The sequence below is a fragment of the Danio rerio genome, chromosome 13, assembly GCF_049306965.1.
Source record: "Danio rerio strain Tuebingen ecotype United States chromosome 13, GRCz12tu, whole genome shotgun sequence".
Taxonomy (NCBI): Eukaryota; Metazoa; Chordata; class Actinopteri; order Cypriniformes; family Danionidae; genus Danio; species Danio rerio.
In genome coordinates this window covers 25802762-25826378 of record NC_133188.1, presented here as the reverse complement: position 1 = coordinate 25826378, position 23617 = coordinate 25802762, and the positions used below count along the sequence as shown (strand labels likewise).

General features: G+C 35.4%; 2 protein-coding genes across 2 annotated transcripts; both read right to left on the bottom strand.

Moving 5' to 3' along the window:
- Positions 1-228: 228 nt before the first annotated feature.
- On the bottom strand, positions 229-2934 carry zgc:193505. The gene is made up of 3 exons (NM_001128697.3): positions 2733-2934; positions 1030-1257; positions 229-910 (listed from the first exon to the last, which is right to left on the bottom strand). Exons 1-3 carry the CDS (start codon positions 2887-2889, stop codon positions 870-872), a joined length of 426 nt encoding a protein of 141 aa, NP_001122169.2. The 5' UTR covers positions 2890-2934; the 3' UTR covers positions 229-869.
- A 2618-nt stretch (positions 2935-5552) lies between these two features.
- Positions 5553-19584, bottom strand: sncga (synuclein, gamma a). The gene is made up of 5 exons (NM_001017567.2): positions 19351-19584; positions 11600-11641; positions 9308-9435; positions 8532-8576; positions 5553-6381 (listed from the first exon to the last, which is right to left on the bottom strand). Exons 1-4 carry the CDS (start codon positions 19469-19471, stop codon positions 8532-8534), a joined length of 336 nt encoding a protein of 111 aa, NP_001017567.1. The 5' UTR covers positions 19472-19584; the 3' UTR covers positions 5553-6381.
- Between the last annotated feature and the right edge of the window lie 4033 nt (positions 19585-23617).

Here is a 23617-nt window from a genome sequence, read left to right as displayed (position 1 = left end):
GCCAACTTATCCAGCATATGTTTTTTTACGCAGTGTATGCCCTTCCAGCTGCAACCCATCACCGGGAAACATCCATGCACACTCATTCACCCAACGGACAATTTAGCCTTCCCAATTTACCTGTACTGCATGTCTTTGGACTAGTGGGGGAAACCGAAGTACTGAAACCCACGTGAACATGAGGAGAACATGCAAACTCCACACAGAAATTCCAACTGACCCGAGGCTCGAATTAGCAACTTTATTACTGTGAATCAATTGTGAATCCACTCTGCCATCGTGACACCCTGATCTCTAAAATAATAAAGGTAAAACATACTTTTTTGGATGCAATTAGTGACTTGGCCTGCACTTTAAAACCTTTATTTGAATATAGCAGAATGATCTCTGACAGAGACGTAATTACTGATCATGCTGACATCATCCTTAGCAACGAGGTCAACCCTGCCCTTACTCTTGGCTTAATCCTTCTCCCTATTTCTGAATAGGTTTTAAAAGAAATCTTCAAGCTAAAAACTTTTACAGAAACTTGATTAGTTCAAGTGTTTTGTGAATACAATTTTCAAAACAAGCCTAAAACCATGCTCATGTTGGTGAGAAAAATAGACTTTTTAAATAAGTGATAAATTCTGTTTATTCTGCTTTTATCACACAATATCTATAAACAAAACATGCATAATGAACTTGAATTATCTGAACAAAGAACCTAATATGAATGTAATCAGGCATAGTAGGTTGTATCAGAAATTCAAGAGGCATCCATATTTAAAAAACTATTTACATGAGCAACAAATGAACATCTTGTGTTGTTTAAGTTCATGACACATGGAGACTGCGCTTTTGTCTTCAGCCGGGGATCATCACTTCAATTAGAAATCATTAGCAAGTTCATCCAGGGCGTCGTTGAATTCTAATCAAAAATACATATTAATTAATCAATTTATGCATGGTGGGGAAAGTCTTATGTGATGTGCTCTAAGGTGCGATCTGCGTGTGTATATTTTATTTATGCATTTCTGTTTTACTCACCGGGGTCTGCTGGTTTACTTGGAGTGCTGTCTGCTGCACTTGTGGCTGCTGCAGGAGGGTTTTCTGCTGGTTTTTCTGTTGAAAGCAAGCCGCCAAACAGTCCTCCTGATTTTTCCTTTGGCTTATTATCTCCACTACTTGGGAAAAGCCCTCCCATGCCTCCGGTCTTATCGGTTGGCTGCTTCTTTCCAGTAATTGTTTCCTTCATTTTTTTTTTAACCACAGTAGCTAGCAGAATTCAACAGGAGCAAAAATATTGTTATTATGTATTTTGTAATTCAGTTTGATACAACACAGCTCTTCTTTCTCATCAGATGGGGCCTAAGAATACTTGAAATACTTTTCTTAAATATCTGAAAATATAGGCTTTTGGAAAGCTTTACTTGCACTTAAATCCCCTGCTAACTTTGTTTCTGCGAGTTTTGGACTGACTATTTTCAAAAATATTTAATCTAAATGTTTTGTAGAAAACAAACATTTTGTTGTTGCATGAGTGTATATTTTAACAGATTATGACTCTTGATTCACAGTTGTTATTATGGTTTACATTATGCTATTATTGCATTATTATTTTGCATTACCATGGTCTCTGCTCTGACAACATGTTTTGATGTTAAATTTAACTCTTTTGTTAACAAAGTGACAGTTAATATCTGTAGTTGTTATAAATTATGTCTGGGTTGTCCATGTGAATAATTGAATTAAAAATTAGATTTTCCCCTTAGTTTATTTATAAGTAGAATAAATGCATGTTTAAGTCTAAATTGGAGGTGAAACGTTCCATTTAAATTAAATCTCTACTGAAATAAAGTTTACGTAAACAAATTAAATACGTAAATTTATATAATTTAGAGTCATGCTATCATAGTTCTCTTACATGTACAGTTGAGAGTTAGTGAAACTAAATGGGACAACAGGTTGTATGGTATTATTGTTATTTTTTTACTTAAAGCAATAACTTATTTTAATGAATTAAAGTAATTATAACTAAGCTACTATATTTTAAGATATAAAGGTAAATCATAAAGAAATGAGCCTCTAACCTATTTATTTTAAGTAATACAATACCCAAAAACTTAAGTTAGATTAGAACTTATTATTTATACAGCATACATAATTATTATCTGGCTAAATAAGGACACATCTCACTCCATAAAATGTATTAGCACTTTTAACACACATTGTAACAAATATCCATGAATTAGACCCCTGATAAATAGAGGGTTAACCTGAAGGAAAATGAATGAATGAATGTTTTGCATTTCCCCCATTTATTTATGCTTTTGTTTTGCATTTTGGGACCTTGATCTTTTTTCCAACAACTTTTTACCTTAAAGTTGGAAAAAGTGCCTTTTGTTTACATTTTTAATTGTTTAAAGATATACATTGTCTGGGTTGGTGTTGTTTATATTACTGTACAGAAAAACAGTACATGTTTTCTTTATTTCACAAACTTGTGTCTCTAAATATCATTTCTTATACATTATATTATTTCAGACTACTAAAATGTCACTAAAAGTCACTTTGTTAAACTATAGAGTTGAATTTTCAATATTAAAAGAAAACAGAGCAGAGATCAAGGTCTCATAATGCAATTCACAACCTTAAATAAATGAAAAACACTTGTGAACCACAAAATACAGAAAGCGATTGGATAATTAACAGATATTTTTCATAGTGTAGAAATGCTTTGAGAAACTCACATGCTTTGTCCACAGCTTGGTCGACCATTGATTCGGCTCCTTTATTGCCAAGCATTCCCGAAAAAAAAGACATGTTTGCGAAGTCCTCAGTTGTTGGAGTTTTCTGTTGTTGTTGTTGGTGGTGGTGTGTGTCAGTGTTTTGGCGCAGGAGATGCATGCGGTTTTATTAGGCTGGAGAGTACGTCAGGGATGCTTGTGCCCATTGGTTATTTGAGTTTGGGTGGAGTTGAAAGATGTCAGCAGAGAGAACAGCGAACAAGCCTGACTGGTTTACCTAGTTTCTGTTTCTGCGTCAGCCAGACTTGAGAAGAACACATGATTTGTAGAAGGGTATAATTTAAATTAGGCATTTAATGATTTCATATAATGTTTTATTTATGTTTATTTTTATTAATATTTTATTAAATGTATTTTAGTTTCATTTTCTTACATTTTTACTTCTATGATTTGATTTTGAATTACTGAATTGATTTACTGTACATTTTCTCATTTTTTTGTTTCATGTTTATTATCTAATTATATATTAATAATTTCAGGGAAATTGAACTATTTTCCTTTTTTTAAATTCTTCTTATTTTGTTAGTTTCATTATTTTGATATTGGTTGCATTGTTTATTTTTTGCTGTACATGCCGTTCATATGAACAAGAAGAAAACGATGGGCTGAAATTCTTTTATGTCACCTCCCATAGCTGGAATGTGGAAAAAGCTGAATGACTTGCACATGCAAACTATGAAAACTCCATGAACGCTGACCTTCTGCTGGAGGCTCTGTGCTTGTATGTTCTATATAGACATATGGGATTCATCTGTGTGTATATGTACAGTGTTTGTTTGCTTCATTAATGTGCAGGTGTGTCAGAAACAGGGAGGAGGAGTGGGAGGGGTGTTACGATATGACACGGGTGTGTGTGTCTGTGCCCTGATACTTTTTTTGTTTTGTTTTGTTTGTTAATTGATTTTTACAGTTTCACTGAATTTAAGAGTTTGGCTAAAGAATCAGAAAAAACTTATTTGTAAAAAAAAAAAAAAGGAGGGGGGGGGGGTGTAACATGCTGTGCGTTATCGTGAAACTACTCCTCTTGAATATATTCCACAGTTTGCCCAGCCATAACTTCATCAATAAGGATTTTCCAGAGATTTTTCAATCAGGTTTAGATCAGGACTCTAGGCAGCCATTTCATTATTTTTATATTTTTAAATAAATCAAGCATTGATTCTTTTTGTTCATGAGAGATTTGGTCATCGTGAGCCTTCAGTCCAAATTCTCTTAATAGGGTATATTACGAAGCATGCTAATATGACTTTTAATTTGCCAGTAACCTGGGTTAATCTTTTCCGGTGAACTGTATGCTAATGCAAAATTAGCGAATTTAAGGTCTGTTTTCTTTAAAAATCATCGATCTCCACTGGCTGAGTGATATCCGATATGAAGTGGGTCTCAGATTGTACAAGAAGCACTGCATTAAATTACATTTACCCTCGCCATGTCTTTATAATATGAGCATTTGTTTTACCCCTGTATATTCAATGGAGTTTCTGCGCTAGCCTGCGGATTCTGATGGCTGCGTGCTTGAGAAACTAATGGAATGCCAAAGTCAGTTTAACTGATTGTATTTGAATTACATTACAACATTAATGCTGTAAAAGGAAACATATAAAATGGAAAAAACTCACAATAACAGGTCACCGGAATTTTATCAGTTTGGGAAACACACTAGCTCAGCATATACCCCGTTGTCAAGATGCTGTATGCTGAGATACAGATCCTTAACCTGTTCAATTCCTAACCTGAGCAATTCCAGCAGCAATGTTGAACTAACTGACCTCTGAGACTTTCAGCGTTATCCGAACAGATGCAGTATTTTTTTATGTCAAATATTTGGATTCTTTTCATGTAGTTCATGAGATTTGCTTTAAAAACACTCTTTTACACTTGTCAGAATCATTTTAAAAAGAACTGAGCGGTGACCTTAAACTCTAATACAATGTGGGTTGTTTCCTAATTGTGATCACTATACTGTGCGATTACTATGTAGGCCTATATTATTTCTTAAACAACACTGCAAAAAATGCTTTTCTTACTAAGATTTTTTGTCTTGATTCTAGTCCAAATATCTAAAAGGTCTTAAAACAAGAAGCATTTGCTAGACGAGCAAAACATATTGTCTTGTTTTAAGAAATAATATGCCAAAATGAAGTGAGTTTTTCCTTAAATCAAGCTAAATAATCTGCCAATGGGGTAAGCAAAATCTTATCACAAATCGAAAAACAAGATTATTTTGCTTACCCCATTGGCAGATTATTTAGCTTGATTTAAGATTTTAGATATTGGACTAGAAACAAGACAAAAAATCTAAGTAAGTAAAGCATTTTTTTTTTTTTTTGCATTGTTTCAGAGTACTAAAATGTCAGCACATATCACAACAACTTTTTCAACAAGAAAAGCTGACCGAGTTAAGATTTTGCTGAGCTGTCAATGGGAATTTATTCTTTACAGTGAAAAATATGTTATGAGTTAATTCAACTGAACTAAAAATAATAATTTCAGTAGAGAAGACGCACTGAAATGTCACTGTGTATATAGTTTATATATTGTCAGGCACATTTAGATCAAGAAGAATTGGATAAAATATTACCTAAAAATCACGGTGAAGTTCCACTGTTGCTGTATACATTGCCCTAATCTAACTACCAGGTTTCACCCACGTCAACAAGTGTATAGTATAATATTTTTAAAATGTAAAACATTTAATAATATACTAACTGATTAACGTGTCAATATGTACAAATCACACGAGGTGTTAAAAATGAGAATAGATTTTTTTCACAAAACTGAATTTATTACAGATGGAATATTCAAAAGATTGGCTGCTTTCAGCCAAGGAACAATAAGTCAAGTAAATGAACGTGACGAGTTAAAGTGAAACAACAGACTTATAGGCTGATGATGCAACCTAATAACTGCTCTGACATAATATTTCAATTTTTGTTTATATTATATGTTAACAACATAAAAGAGCATCATTTTATAACCACACTTTACAGACATCAGTTGCTCATCTTTTTTGGACCATCTATCATTACATCTTTTTTTCCATACTCCTTGTTTCAAACTGTCTACTACAGTTACTACATTGACAGTACTTATATAATTGTTAAATGGAATTTTTTATATATTTTATATAGTATCTTTGCTCACAGTAAGTATCCAACTCATCACCATCATCATCATCTTTCTAACCTCATTGCACTGGGTGGAGGAAACTGGTCAGGTAAGAAAGCCTCCAGTTTCAGGGCAGGTAAGAAAGGCGACTTTGTCTTCATGTAAATCTCCAAATCACAAGCACATGCATACGAAATCTGCACAAATGTGAGAATGACACGAACCGCACATTATACATATCTTATTAATATTGCATAGCTAGATAGTGTTACACAACAATACTATTTCAGTATATCTATATGTGGCGCGTGAGGTAAGTAAAGGCTGATTGTGAGGAGAAAGCAAGAGACGAGTGTGTTTGTTTTCTGAAGTTGAAGATTATTTGTTGTTCTTCAGAGGTTTAACATGATGATATTCAGCAGCTAATAAACTCTTCTCTCAGGCAAGAAGCAGAGCATCATGGGACATTCGGTTCAACGGCGGCCTGAAAGAGAAACATAGGGTTAAGCTGAAACGACTATGAGAATTGGAAACAAATTGTGTAGGTACATGAAATACTGATATAGGATTTATTCAAAGCCTATTGTGTCATCACCTTGGAATATTAAGGGTTTGCTTTCTGCAAATGTGTGTGACATTTGTTTTTTTAAATAAAAAGTCTTAATGTATGCAACCCATAAAAAAAACATCACATAATGTAAATAAGTTGTCATTTAATAAGAATATGTCAATAACTCAATTTTGACAAAAATGTCAGAAAGAACCTTATAATTCTAAGGTGACGATTGGCCTTTACTGCATTTCCAAGTTGAAGCACTGCCTCTGTTGTAATTGCTAAACAAGTCTGATGGGGCTGTAAATTCAGAACTGCTGAATGTGACAAGTTGCTGACTGTCAAATGACTAAGGAAAATCATCAGATCTTGACCTACATTTGTGTAAACAATTAACAACATTTCAGAGGACTTGACTAACTACAGTTATTGAAATGTATAAGCCTTAAAAAAGTAAATATTTTTTATTATATATATATATATATATATATATATATATATATATATATATATATATATATATATATATATATATATATTTGTGTGTGTGTATATATATATATATATATATATATATATATTTTTTTTTTTTTTTTTTTTTTACTTTATTTGAGAACTTAATCTGCTAAATATGTCTTGAATATGTCTTGAAAGTCTTGAATTTTAAAAAGATAGAAATTAAGGGTTAAAATATTTGAAAATCATTTATAAATTCATACTTTTTTTTATCTATATATATATATATATATTTACTAAATATTTTAATGCGACCAATGCTTCTCCACTCATACACTGTCTCATTCACACACACAAACAATGGCCAATTTGGACATGCAAACTTCACACAGAAATGCCACCCGGTCCTGCTGGGACTCAAACCAGCGACCTTCTTACTGCAAGGCGACAGTGCTAACCACTGAGCCACCATGTCAACTATTTTTTGATATTTTAAAGTAAAACAAGACACAATTCTTTTAAAACAATATTTTTTTTCAGTGTGATAAATCAGACAATGTACTAAAAAATAATAATGACAATAACAAAAAGAAAACCTTTTTAAGGTAGAACTTTTTTTTTTTTGTGCTATTGTTTTTACAAAAACAAAACAAAACTGTTACCATGAAAGACCTGACACCAGAAAAGTAAACTAATGCTGGTTTCCATACAAATCCAAACACAAATTGATTAAATTAACTTGATTTTTTATTTTATTATATTTTTTTGCCAATTTAAGGGCACTGAGCATAAAACAATTAAGCTGTCCCCCAAAAAATATCCTTTTGAATTGTGTTGATTCAGCTCATCTTAATTAAGTAGTTTGAAGTAGCAGCAAAAATATACACATGTCGCCAATACATAATGCCCATAGAGTATTGCACCACATGTAAAACAATGCAGCAGCAACAACAGAAAATAGGGGAATAGAAGACAAATAAATATGCCTGAAAACATTGTCATTCCAAATCTCAAGATATCACACACGGAGGCGTTTATACTAGCCAGACATGGTGTCCAAATGCTAATAAAAGTATCAATTGTGAATGAGACATGTTAGAAGATTCAGAGCAATAGTCTCTCTAATAATCGAATGCCATCCATTTATGGAAGGATGTTTATTGCCGATCCATGACATTATTAAGTGTTTTCTAGGCAGTAAAAGATAACAGGCAAAAGAACGTAGTTTATGCTTGTTAATAAACTTGCAAGAAAAAAATGGAACATGGAAGAAACAGGGTGCATATTCAAAACCAGACCTAAGATATTGATCAAATGAGCTACAATTGTGGACCAGTCTGGATCACGACACTTCTATACACAATGAATATAATCACCTACAGTGAATCTACAGATGTGAGTGAGCTGCATTATATTTATGTCTTAAATAAAGTGTAATGTGTATTCTGTGTAGGATCCTAAGCTGAATAGCTCTAAAAGGTAGTATAAAGATGTATAATTTTATATGTAACGTATCTCCAAAGTATATCATTTGAATGTTGTTGTTTTTTTATCTCAATTTTGCTTTAAACAAGTTTCACAAATTTGAATTAACAGATTACACTCTCTAATTCTAGCTCTCTCACCTACTGCCCGGCGTCTGCTGGCTGCTCCTCGTGCTTCACCACCCCCTGCAGGCAGAAAGGCAACAACACACTTCAGCCAAGACTAGATCTTTATTTTATTTCCAGCTCTTGAGATATTTTTTTATGTATTTCGATAAAAAAGACTCTTTTCAAGTAATGAGATATGCATCTATCGTTATTTTTGCTTTTTGGAAGGTGACTGTTCACGAATTAGCCTATCTCTCGGTTTGTTTCTTCATAAGCTTGCTGTCATTGAAAACAAATAAAACGATTTAAATACCATTGAAAGGAAACATGGAGCATATTAAAAATGCACAGCAATATTTTGGAAAGTTATGGGTTATTTATGAATGGCATTATGAGGGCAGTAGTATAGGCTTTATATAAATATGACAATAGATCTTTTATAATTTTGTTGCATTCAAATAAATGGATTTTTGTATTTAATGGCAATGGTTTTTGTGGGTAAAAGTGATCATTCAGCATGCGTTTAATGCATGCATGCATTTATTAAAGCACCTCTGTAATCTCCAGTTCATCCTGATATTAGAAAGAAAAGCATGAACAACATTATGTCAAAAATAGATTATTACTCAACAACAACAGTACATTAAGCAATTTGTATTGAAACAACTAAAACAACAGCAACAGTTGTAATCTCAAACTATATATATATATATATATATATATATATATATATATATATATATATATATATATATATATATATATATATATATATATATATAGGCTAAAATTGTAACAAAACTGCTTACCGGTTTGACGAGGCCTGCAGAGGCGACCATAGTCTCCAGCCCCTCCACTGCCTTCTCTGACACCTCATTGGCTCCAGCCACAGCAGTATCACTCATGAGATTTGCCTGGTCAGTTGTTTTCTGGGCAACTAAATGAGATGAAAAGATGTACTTATATTTAGATTTAAGATTATGTTTTTTAATAACAGGTGACGTTGTAAGATTCTTAAAACATTAAGCCACACGGACCAGTCATCATCTAAACCTGTGTAAAGTCTGTCCTGGAGGGCTGGTGTCCTGCAGAGTTTAACTCTAACTTCAACACATCTGCCAGGAAGTTTCTAGTATACCTCGTTAGCCTATTTAGGTGTGTCTATTGGGGTAAAGCTAAACTTTACTTGACACTGGCCCTCCAGGACCAAGTTTGGGCACCCTTGATCTGAACACTGCAAGATGCCCAATTGTGTCAATCTCAATAGTGAGAGTGGGGGGTACAGTAAACCAACTACTCGGCCAGAGGGTATTTAGCCATAGACTATAATTATCAGTTACATGGGAAAAACATTTATATTTGTTTAAAAGAAAGAAAACTACAATAACTGACAAAATCGGAATAAACATATATGCATATATGTATATATGTATGTGTATAAGTGTGTGTGTGAATAACATATATATATTAAGTGTGTGTGTGAATAAAAAAAAAAAAAAAAAAAAAAATATATATATATATATATATATATATATATATATATATATATATATATATATATATATATATATATATATATATATATATATTGGGGCAGGGCCGGCCCGTGGCATATGCAGTATAGGCAAATGCTAAGGGCGCTGTACATCCAGGGGCGCCAGAAATGAGCGGGGTTAAGTTGGTTTTATTTTCATTATTCCTGACACACATTCAGTGATAGATGGCAATAACTCAGAAACCTCTTACCCTAAAAAGATGTAAAGTGTGTTTCCTACAAAAAGACAAAGCTGGTTATGTTTCACAGCTGTCTTTTTCGTTTTTTTTTCGCTGGATATTACGAGCACTGCTCCGTTTAGCCTGGGATATGCATTTAGCCGGGAGAGCTAAGCTCGCGGGGAGTTTAGCTCTCCTTAAGGGACAATTGGCATATTTATCTGAAATTTTCCCAGCTTGTAGTAGTCGATCAAAAAGCTGGTTAGTTTCTTATGACTTCACTTTACACTAGCAGTGGAATTTACTGCGATGTGACGGGGCGCCACCTGAAATCTTGCCAAGGGCGCCAAATTGGTTGCGGCCGGGCCTGGTGGGGGGGGGGGGGGGGGGGGGGGGGGGGGGGTGGGGTGGGGGGGGTGGGGTGTTGTTGTTGTTGTTGTCGTCGTCGTTGTCGTCGTTGTCGTTGTCGTACGCGTACTGAAAAGCGGGGGAGGGGGGTTGAGCGGCGTACTCAAGAGCAGTGTTGTCGTGCACCTACTGAAGGGTGGGACCGAGGGTGTGTCGCGTCGCGGGGGCACTTTTGATCATTTTGGAAGGGCACTTTCTATCCAAGACTAAAAAGGGCATGTGCACTTCACAGGTTGAGCCCTATGTGTGCAGGTGCCTGCCCGGCATCCTGGCCAAACTTGCCCACTGGCCTTTGTCCATCATGGCCTCCTAACCCTCCCCATATCATAATTGGCTTCATCACTCTGTCTCCTCTCCACCAATCAGCTGGTGTGTGGTGTGCGGTCTGGTGCAAAATGGCTGTCAATCAATCGACTCGAGATACTGATCTTTTTCTTCTCAATGATTAATGTTAATGTTAAGCTAAGTTTTTAGCGACATATTAGTTTTTTACTGGCAAGCCCTATAGAAAATAGTAGCTTAAAATACTGTAAGGATAAGAATAATCTTTAAGGACGAACCTCCCATAAACATTAAGGTTTTATTAAAGCTAGAATTCTAGATACATTTTCAATATTTTGCCACTGCCACAAATCACACTGTAATAAAGTCAACAAAATGACATTCTTGTCTGAAAAATCATAAAATCTAATGTAGCTGAAGTGCGCCACAGGCTGTTCATGAAGGATTTTGCAGAGAGCGATGTCGCTGCATGATGTCAAATCAAACCTCAGTTTCATATTAAAATGATGGAAAGATATAGATTATGGTAGTTTTATGATTGCTGTACAAATTTTACTGATATTGATTAGCATCAATTTTATTACTGAAAAGTCACTACTAGGTTAATGTACAAACAACAAAGGCCTATTTAAAAACAATTTAACCACATGATTTTAACACAAAATAAAACACACTTCTGTATCTTTTATTTCTTTTACCTGTGTTTACACTTGTAGCAACGCCCTCCTTTGTCTTTGTACCTGTAAAAAAGAATAAGCTAGTTTATTGCGGTTCATATAATATCACTCATGAAACAGCAATGATTGCTCACCCAAAAAATATTTCGCCCATGCACTCTTGGAAAAAAGGTACAAAAACTGTCACTTTTGCCTTACAATAAATAATGTATAATGTGCACTTATGCTAAACTGAATGGTATAACGTCCTACCTTTCACATGGGAGACAGCTTTTGTACCTTTTGTGGTCCAAAAAGTTCAATGAAAACCTTTGGGGTCTAAAACAGTACTGAAAAACGTGTTTTAAAATTATTCTACACTCTTAGAAATAAAGATAAAGAAGCTGTCACTGGGGCAGTACCCTTTCAAAAGATACATACAGTTGAAGTCAGAATTATTAGCCCCCTTCAAAATTTTTTTCTTCTGTTTTAAATATTTTCCAAATTATGTTTAACAGAGCAAGGAAATTTTCACAGTATGTCTGATGATATTTTTTCTTCTCGAAAAAGTCTTATTTGTTTTATTTCGGCTAGAATAAAAGCAGTTTTTTAAGCACTATTTTAGGGACAAAATTATTAGCCCCTTTAAGCCATTTCTTTTTTCAATAGTCTACAGATCAAACCATCATTATACAATAACTTGCCTAATTACCCTAACCTGCCTAGTTAACCCAATTAACCTAGTTAAGCCTTAAAATGTCACTTTAAGCTGTAAAGAAGTGTCTTAAAAAAATGTCTAGTAAAATATTGTTTACTGTTATCATGGCAAGGATAAAATAAATCAGTTATTAAAAATAAGTGATTAAAACTATTATGTTTAGAAATGTGTTGAAAAAAAATCTTTTCTCTGTTAAACAGAAACTAGGGGAAAAAAAACAAGCAGTCTAATGATTCAGGGGGGCTAATAATTCTGACTTCAACTGCATATGTACCTAAAGAGTCCAAAGTGATACCTCAAAAGTGCACATTAGTACCCAAATGTACCTAAAAAGTACCTTTGAGGTACCACTATGGACCCTTCAGGTACAAATATGCACCTTTTGAAAAGGTACTGCTCCAGTGACAGCTCCTGTATCTTTATTTCTGTGAGTGTACTGAATGCTGTTTTGTAGATGAATACAGATCAGATTTGGAACAAGTAAACTATGTAAATTACTATTAAAATCCTTTTAAGCACTCATTCAAACTTTACCCTAATTTCATCTTATTTTGAGACAAAAAGCTGTTCGACTGATGCTTTCAGCTCCTGGCTCCTGTCCTCTCCTGAGATCCATACACTTAGTCTGTCTAAAGGTCCAGCAATCAGGACCCAAGAGATTCAAGAGACCAAATCGTGGCAAGTAAAAAAGCCTCAGATCTACAATTAGTACACAGGCTGTTGATTGGCACCACTAAGTGCTATTGAGCTTTGCAGACTAAGAAACATCCTTTCCACTGGGACACTGTCTGCCTGTTAACAGTGGAAAAAAACCCACATCGGCCTTTGAAAGGCCCTGGCGTCTGTAGCACTGAATCTCAGTCACAGGGATGATCCATAGAACAAACACGATCTCTGTTTATTCCAAGAAATTTAAGTTCACAGCAATGTGCCTGTGTAAGTTGCTCCTCCTTCCCAACACACACACACACAGACACACGCGCATGAGCAAGAACGCATGACATTGTCCTTGTTGTTCTGGACAAAGAGCTGATTTACTATCAAGACATGCACATTCTTGAGGGATCAGCCTCTGCTAGTAACACAAACACAAGCCTGGAATGTTGTATTATTAATGCTGTGATCAATAACGTTTGAGAATAATACCTCCCCACTGCTGCAATATGATGTCACTTCCACAGCATCTCTGATTGCATGACGAAGCAGAAAACGGCTCCACAGCTAGGTGGAGTAGACTGCCAGATACTAAATATAGCTGTGCCTAGATTATAGAGGAAGATTATACTCTTATGTGGCTAAAAGAAGACAGGACTCTTTTAAATACTCTGAGAAGACCTGAATTTCAAATGTCACAATTTGATAACTGATATTTACATTTGTATTCTATACATTTTAAAATGAAAAATCTCTTACTTGTCCATATGAGACTTACTGAAATTAAGTCTTTAAAGCTATTAATCAGGACCATGCTCACACAGTTGTAAAATGAATACTAATTAGGAATACACCGTGATACTAATTAAAGCTATGTTTGATCATGTAATTTAAAAAAATATATATTTTGTTTCTGTAATATATTAGCATAATCAGGCTGGTAGCCAGCCTATTGAAAGGAGTGGTTCTTTTCTCTTAAAATAGGGATGCTTTTGCAGTTATGCAGTTATTTGCTTGATTTTCTATTCCATGATGAGGTTCAAATACTGCATTTTTGTGATATGATGTATTACTAAAAAAACATGTTCATGTACTAAAAATTCTTGCTACAATTTTGTTAAAGCGCTTACATTACTGTTTTACTACAAAGTATATATTTACAAATGTGCATTTAAACTGCAAGTTTTATAAATCATATTATATGAGTAGCATTTTAAACAAAAAATAAAATTAATACAGAAATAAAAGCAAATACTTAAAATACTAATTTCTTATCATCTATCAAAAAAATATTAGGAATCTGTTAAAACTTAGTCTCTTTCAGAATTTGACCATTCAAATGATTAAAAATTAAATTAGTCCTAAAACCTTCTTATAGCAGTTATTTACATAATTTGTGATGTCAAAAATGGGACAAATGAGCTTATGTAGGGGCAAAACTCTAGACTTTGTCAGTGTGGGGTGGGTCCTTTGAACCACCCAACCCTCTAGCAAAGAGCCTGATAATCTTTTAAGTGAACATTTCATTTACTGTTCACTATAGTGATCATGAACTCCACAAGTTTGTGCAAAAAACTGATGATCATGTCCCCTGCTTTATATTGAATTTAGACTTTAAATTATCCAAAGAGATGAACAATGAACATGCCGACTCTCTGCTTAAAGTCACATGATCAATGTCACAAAGTCATTTAGAATAGTGATTCTTTGTTTTAGCGCTTATGTTAAAATCTTCTCAAACCATCATCTACTACTTTATATTATTTATTATTAAAGATAGGTTTGAGAATATATAGATTGTTGCGATACGACTATGTTTTCAGCCTGTGTTAAACAGTGGTTTATTGCAGGGGTTCCCAAACTTTTCAGCACGCGACCCCTAAAATGACTCGCGACCCTCAATATCCTCTGAGGTGGCTATAAATACAGAAACCTTGCATGCAATGGCACACACACACCAATAGACCCAAGTCTATTCTTTGTTTAAATTTTTTTAACGTATGTCAGTGCTGTAAATGGGCCAGAAAATCAATATAGAGCATCTGACGCTATTGCCGTCTTTAATATAATGTATTTACCCCAGGGGTCGCAATCCAATAGAACTAGTAAATAGGCTACTATAAACGACTGTTTTTTTCTCTTCAGTTTGTTATGGATAAAATATAGTAATTCTTTTGGCCTAATAATAATAAGTAGATTTTTGGAAATCACCAGGCGACCCCCCTTCATTGTTCCGCGACCCCTCAAGGGGTCCCGACCCCCACTTTGAGAACCACTGGTTTATTGAACAAATCTGACCTCTGTCTTTAAAGAAATTAAAATATTATTAAAAATTATTAAAATAACAAGGAAGCATTAAGCAAAACAGCTATATCCCAGCCAAAGCACTCTACTTTCAGTTGAATGTAAATGCAAATGACCTATTTATTCTCCCCCATGTGTTTTTTATAAGTACCTTTATGAGTTACTTTCTTCTGTTGGCAGCCATCTACTTCCTTCTTTTGTGTTCAGCAGAAGAAAGAAACTCTTGGTAAAAAATGATCACAGAATTTTCCTTTTTGGATGAAGTAAAATATAATAGAAGATATCTATGCTAACACAGTGATTCTTGCTAGCAAACTGCAAAGCAAAGAGTCCAAAATTAAGAATCATTCATTCATTCATTCATTTTCTTGTCGGCTTAGTCCCTTTATTAATCCGGGGTCGCCACAGCGGAATGAACCGCCAACCTATCCAGCACATTTTTACGTGGCGGATGCCCTTCCAGCCGCAACCCATCTCTGGGAAACATCAACAAACGCTCATTCACACACACTCATACACTAAGGACAATTTAGCCTACCCAATTCACCTGCACTGCATGTCTTTGGACTGTGGGGGAAACCAGAGCACCAGGAGGAAACCCACGCGAAAGCAGGGAGAACATGCAAACTCCACACAGAAACGCCAACTGAGCCAAGAATCGACCCAGCGACCTTCTTGCTGTGAGGCAACAGCACTACCTACTGTGCCACTGCTTCGCCCCAATTAAGAATCAGTATAATTGATTTGGTCAAATGAAAATTTAACTGGCCACTTTATTAGGTACACCTGTCTAACTGCTCGTTAATGCAAATCTATAATCAGCCAATCATATGGCAGCAACTCAGTGCATTTAGGCATGTTGACATAGTCAACATAATCTACTGCAGTTCAAACCAAGCATCAGAATGGGGAAGAAAGGTAATTTAAGTGACATTGAATGTGGCATGGTTGTTAGTGCCAGACGGGCTGGCCTTAGTATTTCGGAAATTGTTAGTCTACTGGGATTTTCACGCACAGCCATCTCTGGGGTTTACAGAGAATGATCTGAAAAATAGAAAGCAGTGATGGGCAGTTATGTGGGTGCAAATGCCTTGTGGATGGCAGAGGTCAGACGAGAATCGCCAGACTGGTTCGAGCTGATAGAAAGGCAACAGCAACTTAAATAACCTCTCGTAACAACCAAGGTATTCAGAAGAGCATCTCTGAAAACACAACATGACGAACATTAAGGCAGATGGGCTACACCAACAGAAGACCACACCAGGTGCCACCCCTGTCAGCTAAAAACAGGAAACTGACAACAATTTGCACAGGCTCACCAAAATTAGACAGTAGAAGATTGGAAAAACGTTGCCTGGTCTGATTTCTGCTGTGATTTTTGGATGGTAGGGTTAGAATTTGGCATCAACAACATGAAAGCATGGATCCATTCTGCCTTTTTTCAACAGTTCAGGCTGCTGGTGGTGTAATGGTGAGGGGGGTATTTTCTTGGCACATTTTTGACCCATTAGTACTAACTAAGCATCGTGCCAATGCCATGGAGTATTGTTGCTGACCATGTACATCCCTTAATGACCACAGTGTACCCATCTACTGATGGCTACTTCCAGTAGGATAATGCACCGTGTCAAAAAGCGCGAATCATCTCAGAATAGCTTCTTGAACATGACAATGAGTTCAATGTACTTAAATGGCCTCCACAGTTACCAGTCTCCATCCAATAAAGCACCTTTGGCATGTGGTTGAACAGGAGATTTGCTTTATGGATGTGCAGCTGACTAATCTGCAGCAACTGCGTGAGGCTATCATGTCAATATGGACCAAAATCTCTGAGAAATATTTCCAGTACCTTAAGGAATCTATGCCACGAAGAATCAAGGCAGTTCTGAATTAAGGCAAAAGGGGTCAAACTCTGTACTAGTCAGGTGACCCTAATAAAGTGGCCGGTGAGTATAAACTTAAATAAACAAAGTTCCACATATAAAATGGTTAAACAGCACTATATTTGATCAGGATATAATAATAATATATCCTGATAAGTTTCTGTACTGTTGCGCCCCTAGTCTCTCACTTTTAGAAAAAAGTTACAAAAGCTGTCACTGAAGCAGTATCCTTTGAAAAGTTACAATTTTGTTCATACACAGTATTTACTCATGTGTTTAGCATTCATAGTAATAGTACCTTTGGAAAGAAATCTGTCCCAGCCACAGTTTCTTTTTATTTCTATGAGGGTGGCAAGCGAGGTGTGTACAGTACTGGCAGCTTGCCACAGTTTGGTACAAGTGACCTCGCATTTCTTTGCTTGTCTGTGTGGTGTGAAGGAAAAGCTTTTACCTCTAGCAATGCACACAAACACGCTCATCCTTCCTCTCTTACCCAACACAAGTCAAAGCTTCTCATAACAGCGAGCACATTGTTCTCTGCTCTCTCAGTTGTGGAGGACAGGTTGAGCGCTTTCACTTTGACAGGCTGCACACACACTGAAAGCCATCTCTAATCAGAAGAGATTGTGTATTGACCCGGGCAGACCCTGCTCTCTGTGGACCGGGATGTGAAGTGGACCGGAAGGGAATGGGATTACAGTGCTGTGTGCCGCTATGACATCCAGACAAAATTATGTATTACACACTTCTGTATGCTTATGCCACATCTTATTTACAAGACATTTTACTGCATCTATTGACGTTACTCAGGTTGCATGTTAATAAAAGTTACTATTACTAACATTATAGTGGGAAAAATTAAAACAAAAAAGACATTTAGCAGATTTAAGCCTGCATGTGCCGTTAAACATCAACATGAACTGGTCTAATAGTTTAGTGAGGTGTTTATCTTCATAAAGTGTCTGCCACTTACAGCTTATCGATTGATTGCATCTTGAAGAGGTTATTGAAAAGCAAAAGTGCTTTCTCTTCTGGTCCTTTACTTCCTGTCTGTCTTAATCTCTTTTCATCTCACACTTTGTTCCCCACCCATTCCTGGCAGGAGAAACACTAGGCTATCATTCAGGTAAGAGTTAAAGGGACAGTTCAAAAGCCATTGTTTACTCATCCTCCGCTTGTTCCAAACCTGTCTGTTTATTTCTTCTGTTGGACACAAAGGGCAATATACTGCAGAGTGTTGGGAAAACAGCTTTGGCCTCCATAGTATCCTATATTTTGTTCCTACTATGAATGTCAAAGCCTGTTTTTCTCAACATTTTTCAGAATGTCTTGTTTTCAACAGAAGACGGTCATTAATTAAATAATTAGAATCACGAGTGCGAGTAAATGTTGAAATTTTTTTTTTTTTTTGGGTGAACTACACCTTTTATAACGGTACTAGTAACCATATGGTGTCCATCAGTAAGTGTAGCAGCATTTTGATCGGTTAATAGACGACAGGCAGGTTTTTTTTTTTTGTGTGCTGGTTTTTCTCTGAACGATTCACTGTTCACTTACTGTAGCTCAACAGTCTCATCTAATAATGTCCGCATGCCCCACATTTGCCCACGCTCTGATTTTCGTTTTCATTGTTAAGTTTTGTTAGATTTTTCTGGTTTTATAGTCACTACCCATAATTTACTGATCTGCATATGAAAGCACAATTTTTGCATTTTATGCAAATGACTGTTTCCAGGCATTAGTGCTGTAATTCATTCTTGAATAATGATGATTAGGGGCCATAAAACTGCATTTTCTTGAATACATTATATGGATACATCCATAGCATTTGACTTTCTTCATGAATTTGATTGATTTATATAATATGTTGTCTTTTTTTTACCAGTGTAAAATGTAACTGCATTTATATACATTAAAATATGTTTAAACATACCCACTACACCATTAAAGAAAAATATGATATTAAACATTTAGAACAGTACAAAAAACCTTTTTACATGAACTTATAACTCACTTCATCATATTATAAATATAAATTATGCAAATTTAATTACTTTAAAGTATAGTTTTGTGATTTTGAAAATGGCATAAGATACAATATTAATATTAATACAATTATAATATCCTCATATACAAGGAAGGAATATTATTTTAAATGTTTTTTATACATTAAACCCCACTGCTTGCTTTTCTGAATGTCTCATTTGTATCTCCACAGTTAAATCGGCACTTACCTACATACATGACCCCCTCTTTGGTTTTGGCGGCTGCCTCCTCCACCCCGGCCTTGGTTTTCTCAGCGGCGGCCACCACTCCCTCTTTGGCTATGGAGAATCCCTTCTTCAGTGCATCCATGCTGGAGCTCAGTGCTGGGCTTTACGTCCTCTCACTGGATCTGGTGCTCGTCTTATAGCTGGTGGATGGAGCTGTGTGTGCTCTGACTGCCAGTGTGGTAAGTGCGATTGCCAGTGTGTGTGTGTGTGTGTGTGTGTGTGGCACTCCTTTGAGAGTGGGATGGGCACTCAGATGGATTGGGACACCCTTAACAAGAGGAGTAACGGATGGGGAGACAGCATGAGAGAGAGAGAGAGAGAGAGAGAGAAAGAGAGAGAGAGAGAGAGAGAGAGAGAGAGAAAGAGAGAGAGAGAAAGAGAAAGAAAGAGAGGGTGTAATAACAAGTGGGTGAGAGGAATGCCGAGAAGTGAAATCCATAAGAAGAAAGCTTTTTCAGTTTGGCCTGTTTTCTCCAGTCACCCATAATAAATAAGACTCTCATACTGGAAGATTAAATTGTTAATGCTCAAATGCAGCATCAGAGCACAGCTTCATAAAAGTATTAAACAACCTTATCCTGATCCTGCCACAGCAAATGCATACAATACACAACACACACTTAATACACAGATATCAAAAAAAAAAAAAAAAACTGTATCTGTCACACACTACCTATATCTCTCCATGGATTGTGTTTTATTGAGTGTTTTTAATATACTCTCATATTAGTAATATGTTTAATGTTTAATTTTTTTAATGTTTAATATTTAAGTATCAGGTTAAATTTAGTTTTACTACTTTACATAGTTTAGCAACCATTAAAGTTTTCATTTGTATTAATTTTCCCCCTATACTTCTTATCACCATTTTTTTATATTCAAAATTTCTATTTTTTAAATAACATTTAAGTAGGTTTATAATGCCAAATTAAGCTTAGTTATTTTGGATAGCTCAGGCAGCTGTATTTTAATTGAGTTAAAAAATTTTTTAGGTTTAAGGTTTAAGTTGACAATAACAACAGTGACTCTTAGACATTTGCTATCATTAGTTAAAGCTACACAATCAAAATAAAAATTCATAAAACTTCTAAATATTGAACCTAAATGTTAACTAAAATTGAATAAATAGTTTAGTAATAGTATTACTAATTGTTAATGTATTTTTCATGTTCACTGACAATAACAAATAAATATTAAACTTAAAAAAGCTGGATCATTTGGATTATTGTGTAACTAGATTGCTCTGCATGAGTCCTAATGCCCCAGTAAAGTGAAAGGGATACTATACTGTCAGTGAGCGTCGTCTTTCGGATAAGACGTCAAACTGAGGTCCTGACTCTCAGTGGTCATTAAAAATCCCATGACAAAACACGAAAATTGTTGAGACGTTTAATATTGAAGAAACAAATTTTATATTAATTATCTTTAATATTAAACATCTCAGTGATTTTTACGACCATTTTTACATGGCTTTGGATAAAAGTGCAACGCAAATTACAACTGGATGCAAATTTTAACATAAAATTATTAAACCACGCTGCAATGTCATCATTCCTGAGGCTCTCAAAGTCAGTCATATCATATACTAACTCAAATCTCATATGAGGGTTTAAATGTGTGTTTACTATAATCTAATAGGGATCTTCTTTGTGAAGCTGATAGGGAGCGGCTGTGTGGGCTGTACAACAGTACAAGAGAGCACCTCATAACCATAATTACATTGTTTTATGGAGCATGCAGTATATTAAAGACAAACTCAGATACTAGCTTTCTTTCTATGCTATACAACCCACTCCATAAATAGCAAAAGCTGGATCTTGATAAGAGCTTAATGAAATCACATTGGGGCGCAGTACAGAAGCTGTTCTTGTTGGCTAATCCTAACATGAACTTAGGAAATGATGTTTAGTGCTTTTATATTTTGATTAAGTTACATCCCTCAGTGAGCTGGTGCAGTCTAAGTCCAGCGCTGAACTCAATGTGCAGGTTTGTCTGATGATTTACCATGCTAAAAAACAAACAAGAAATTGCCTGATGAAAGCAGCTTTCTTACTTTTGTTAATACAGGACGTTTGGGCAGGATATTTAATAAAATTGTTTCTTTTTTTCTCAAATGGCTTGTCAACATAAGTGTATTTATACTTGTTTCATTCAGTTAAAATGATTTCTAGTGTGATTATTGATTTAGTGCAGTTGGTCTGAATACAGTAGGTGTGAATTCAGACATCTGAGCTGAACACCAAACAAGCAGCAAAAAGACAAAATGATACTAAAAATATGCGCTCTAGTGTAGTTTTTAGTTTGACCGTATAATGAATGAAACGTGGAGCAAACAAACCATATGTGTGTGTGTATGTGTGTGTGTGTGTAAGACTGTACGAATGAACTGGTTTCCATCATTGAACATTAATGCACATGTTTTGAGTACTGTCATTAGAGATTTTCAAAACACTCCTGATATTGTTGTTGTGGATGAAGTATTGAAAAACATCCTGATTATGAAAGTAGGCTGCCGTTTTGACGCATACATGGATTTATGCCATTCAGAAAAAATGCTAAAATATCAACCATTAGTAAATGCTCTAAAATTGTGTGGCTACAACACAAAGTTAGTTGTTTTAATCTAAGTTAGCCTTAGACACAATTATAAACTGCGTGTGAGAGGATTACAAATCGCTGGACTCAGAAAGAAAGACTCTAAAAAAATTGCTAAATACTGTTCTGTGTCTGGTATAATAGGCAGTCTGCATGTGTGAAGAAGATGATGCCATCTCTATCTTTAATCCATATATTTACTACTTTGTGCAGAATTGATTGAGTGTTTTAATATTGTCACACACAAAAAAATTCAATGATTGTATTTACTGCTTGTACTTTAAAACATCACAGGCTCTTTATGTTTATTTGGATGCTGTGTTGCTTTAAGTAGTATAAGTCATTCCAAATAAATTAATCAAATGCGTGTGTTTGACCGGGGAATTCCTTGGCTGATTTACATATTTGTGACGCTGGACCACAAAACCTCATGAACAGGCATATTTTTGCAATAGGCTATAATACATTATGTGGGGCAAAGTTAGCTATTTTTATTTAATGGTAAATATCTTTAGCATATTAGATAAAGAACATTCGTATAATAACGATATGTAGTGAATACATGCACCATTAGTGAAAGGGAAACTGTCATTCTATACAGTGTTTACTCGTCCAGCAGTATTCTTTCATTCAGGAAATTGTACATTCTCCAGATACAATTACATCAACTAAAATGGGTCAAATAATAGTGCAAGGCACATACCCATTGTAAAAATATTTGTTCAGTGTTTCAAAATTTCTAAATTGTAGTATATTTTGACATGTTACAGGCAATTTTTGCCCCACTTTATATTTTGGCCTTAACTACTAACTACTACTTAAACACTATACTATACTACTACATTTAAATAATCAATTTCACAATGTACAATTGTACAACAATCTTATTGTGTACTCCTAATCTAAGTGTATAACAGTATCCCAAGAGGACGTAATACCACTCTACTTAGAGTAATGTTTTGTGCCTTTAAGGGACCGACAATAGGGAGGTCATCTGATTAAAATTTCTTATTAAATTCACACAGAAGGGCGATGCAGTGGCGCAGTAAGTAGTGCTGTCACCTCACAGCAAGAAAGACGCTGGTTCAGTTGGCATTTCTGTGTGGAGTTTGCATGTTCTCTCTGCGTTCCTGTTGGTTTCCTCTAGGTGCTCCGGTTTCCCCCACAGTCCAAAGACATGCGGTACAGGTGAATTGGGCAGGCTAAATTATCCATAGTGAATGGGTGTGAATGGATGAGTATGGTTGTTTCCCAGGGATGGGTTGCAGCTGGAAGGGCATCCGCTGTGTAAAAACTTGCTGGATAAGTTGGCGGTTTATTCCACTGTGGCGACCCCGGATTAATAAAGGGACTAAGCCAAAAATTATATGAATGAATTCACACAGAAGCACCTGAGTTTCAATGGATTGTCTTTGATTCAGGACATAAAGAGAGAGTTGCCGATATCACAAGATATCACTAGCTCATGAACATATCAGTGCAACAGATTTCTCGTCCTTAATCCTTGCATAACTGCAGTAAATCATCTCAACTGTGCCTAAAAACTTTCAGGGTCCAGATCTGTGAGCAGGGTTTGGTCACCAGTAGTCATGTGACCCTGATATCCACCTTCACTGCCCAGACTAACTAGATG

Bases quoted from the DNA above. Each gene is read 5' to 3' on its own strand.
- sncga (NM_001017567.2), bottom strand. From the start codon at position 19,471: ATGGATGCACTGAAGAAGGGATTCTCCATAGCCAAAGAGGGAGTGGTG. The intron at 11,642-19,350 runs GTAAGTGCCGAT...TCTTTTTTACAG, and splicing joins AGAGGGGGTCATGTATGTAG to GTACAAAGACAAAGGAGGGC. The intron at 8,577-9,307 runs GTAAGCAGTTTT...TTCTGCCTGCAG, and splicing joins CTGCAGGCCTCGTCAAACCG to GGGGTGGTGAAGCACGAGGA.
- zgc:193505 (NM_001128697.3), bottom strand. From the start codon at position 2,889: ATGCATCTCCTGCGCCAAAACACTGACACACACCACCACCAACAACAA. The intron at 1,258-2,732 runs GTGAGTTTCTCA...GAATTCTGCTAG, and splicing joins CCAAGCTGTGGACAAAGCAT to CTACTGTGGTTAAAAAAAAA. The intron at 911-1,029 runs GTGAGTAAAACA...ATTTTTGATTAG, and splicing joins AAGTAAACCAGCAGACCCCG to AATTCAACGACGCCCTGGAT.